General features: G+C 37.1%; 1 protein-coding gene across 1 annotated transcript in view; it reads right to left on the reverse strand.

Annotated features, from left to right (window-relative positions):
- LOC311356112 (protein TANC1-like) overlaps positions 1-1,747 on the reverse strand; it is a gene marked incomplete at both ends in the record, with an annotated part of 36,110 nt that extends 34,363 nt beyond the window's left edge. The window contains one exon of the mRNA XM_084475884.1: positions 1,672-1,747. Within this exon, the coding sequence (XP_084332010.1) occupies positions 1,672-1,747 (76 nt within the window). The remainder of the gene's footprint in view (positions 1-1,671) is intronic.
- Positions 1,748-2,807: the final 1,060 nt, after the last annotated feature.

Below are 2,807 nucleotides of genomic sequence, written 5' to 3' on the forward strand. Positions count from 1 at the left end.
GAGTACGACCATTAGCCAACTGGACTAGACTAGACCAGGCAAGTTTTCATATTAAAGTTATATGTTAGGTTTGTATATTTATCAAACAAACCTAAACCTATATATGAGCCATGTTCCATACATCCACTATACATGATCATCCATACATTTGATTTCGAACACTATTTACAGTCATTTATTACACATTTACACAAAATATATACTGTATATACGGTATATCATGGGGAACTTTGTATGTATATAATATTACAGTCTCCCATATAGGAGATATGAGTATAGGCTATATTCGGATCAACTATGCAGGCCAAATGCTAGCACTGGTATAGTGGGGACTACAGTCCACCAGCCCTGTAGCACTAACTTACCACTTTAATGAGATACATTCTCTCAGATCGCCTCGTCTCTTGCCAATGAGTTCAGTACATGATGAAATATTCATGTGCAACATGCTAGTTGTGTTTCTGGAGATGTTTCCAGCACTGAGATAGAAGAAGGACTTGTCCGCTCCCAGCGATAGGATTCAAACAGCGTTTGTATATCCGCAGAGCTGTAGCTTCATTCAGCGTATTGTGAACGGGGGACGATTGTACGAGGAAACATTAAACGGCACAGAAGGGGTTCTTCAACGCTTCATCTTCGGACCCAAAGAAAAGACGACTCCTGGGAGCCGAACAATCACACACTCAGAAAACTCTCAGCACACCACAGTTGGTGCCCCTTACATTTTTACGAGGATCATAAGGTTTTCCGAGCATTCTGTGCATGTCAGACTGTGAGCCACCTCCAACATGATGGCAAACCGTAGTTTAAGAACCCAATCTGAGTCTGGGAGCAGTCTCATTAGCACAGAGACGGTGCTAATGAAGAACTACCAGAACACTTCTCAGAAGCACTGCAGGACTTCATGATCCTCTCTTTAGTAGGTCAACTCCTCTCCTGACACACTTCGCCATGACGATGATGATGGTGGTGGTGATGAAGGACAGGGGACAGTGTTAAGTGGGCTGATGATGATGATGATGATGAAGATGATGATGATGATGGTGGTGAGGAAGAGTATTAAATGGGCTAATTGGATTGGCTCACCACCCTGAAGGAGCAGAAATTAGCACTGAGAAACACTTAAAAAACGATCTACGAGCAAGAGGAAAAGCATCACTGATTATGTATAATACAACTGATAATAAACATTTGTATGATTATTATGAATATTATTATTATGATTATGTATTATTCACTATGTATTATTATTATTCTTACTTTAACACTCATGTTCTGGTTATTATGATGAGCTATAATGATGTCATGATCTGGTTATAATGATGAGATGTAATGATGTCATTATCTGTTTATTATGATGAATATAATGACGTCATGATCTGTTTATAACGATGAGTTATAATAACATCATGGTGTGGTTATCATGATAAGTTATAATGATGTCATGATCTTGTTATTATGAAATATAATAATGATTTCATGATCTGGTTATTATGATAAGTTATGACTACAAGACTCCTGTGAGAAATATTACAACAGTGAGTGATACAAGAGTGAATGATGCTGTACACTAAACAACCTAAAGCAAACATAACAGGCTATGATTTCACAATCAAGCAATGTGTTCTTATAAATTTGTTATTAATAATTATTAAGTAGTAATAATCTTACCTGATTCAACTTTGGCCTTTTTCTCTCCTCGTTTTCCTTTTCCATCTCGTCTATTTCCAAACACCGCTCTGAACATACCGAGGCGCCCTGTCAAAGTAAATCTATTGATTGGAATGCAGACTGTGATGATCTATTAATGACACACCACTTCTACTCTATAGCTGGTTCACTCTGATCACTGCTGCTGTCCCTCTTTACTGTTCTCCTCTCCTTACGTTTGTGACATCAACAATGGCTCTACTGAGATTTGTGTTTGCGCGCAAACGCACGAACTTCTCCAGTCGCCCAAAATTCACGCTGTATGGAAAGCGTTTATCAGGGGCTTCGTGTCTCTCCTCACCTCCAGGGGTCAGTGCTGCGCAGCAGGTACATTTGAAATTGTACATAGTTGGAATAATCTTCATGTTTAATGTCGATTTTTTAAATCACATTGAGCAGAGCCATTTAGAGAAAATAGCTGACATTGTTGTTGTGAGGTTAGTTGTACATGTTGTGACCAAAGGTAAACGGGCGGTACAGCATGTTTAGGTTATTTGTTGGAAATATAAAGAGGGTGGTGAAAACAGTTCGAGTAGGTCTAGGAGAAAGAGGTGAATCAACAATTGACTTAACTTACACTTTGATACTTCATATAACGTTAGTTCATGCTCAGTATGTGTAACACCTCAGCCTGTGCATGAGCCACTTCATAACCATTTACATATTGTGTATTGGCTTAGGCCTGGGCAATAACAATAAATTATCGTATCGTGATAGACTTTTGATCAATATCAAAATAAAACATGTTCAATACATGTTTTATTTTGATATTGATCAAAAGTCTATCACAATAAATTATCGTATCGTGATAGACTTTTGATCAATATCAAAATAAAACATGTTCAATACATGTCAATAAGAGACTGGACCACCGAATCTAGCAGCATTGTTGTTGTTGTTGTTGTTGTTGATTGTTGATTGTTGTATCGGCATTGGAGTATTTATCAATTTAGAACAGTGAAAGGTCATATTAAGTGTTCAGAATGGTATATATGATGAAGATATGATATGTGATATATGATATATATATATATATATATATATATATATATATATATATGATGATATGATGAAGTGATATGTCTTTCAGCCATATC

The sequence above is a fragment of the Micromesistius poutassou genome (assembly GCF_964030765.1).
Source record: "Micromesistius poutassou genome assembly, chromosome: 12".
NCBI lineage: Eukaryota > Metazoa > Chordata > Actinopteri > Gadiformes > Gadidae > Micromesistius > Micromesistius poutassou.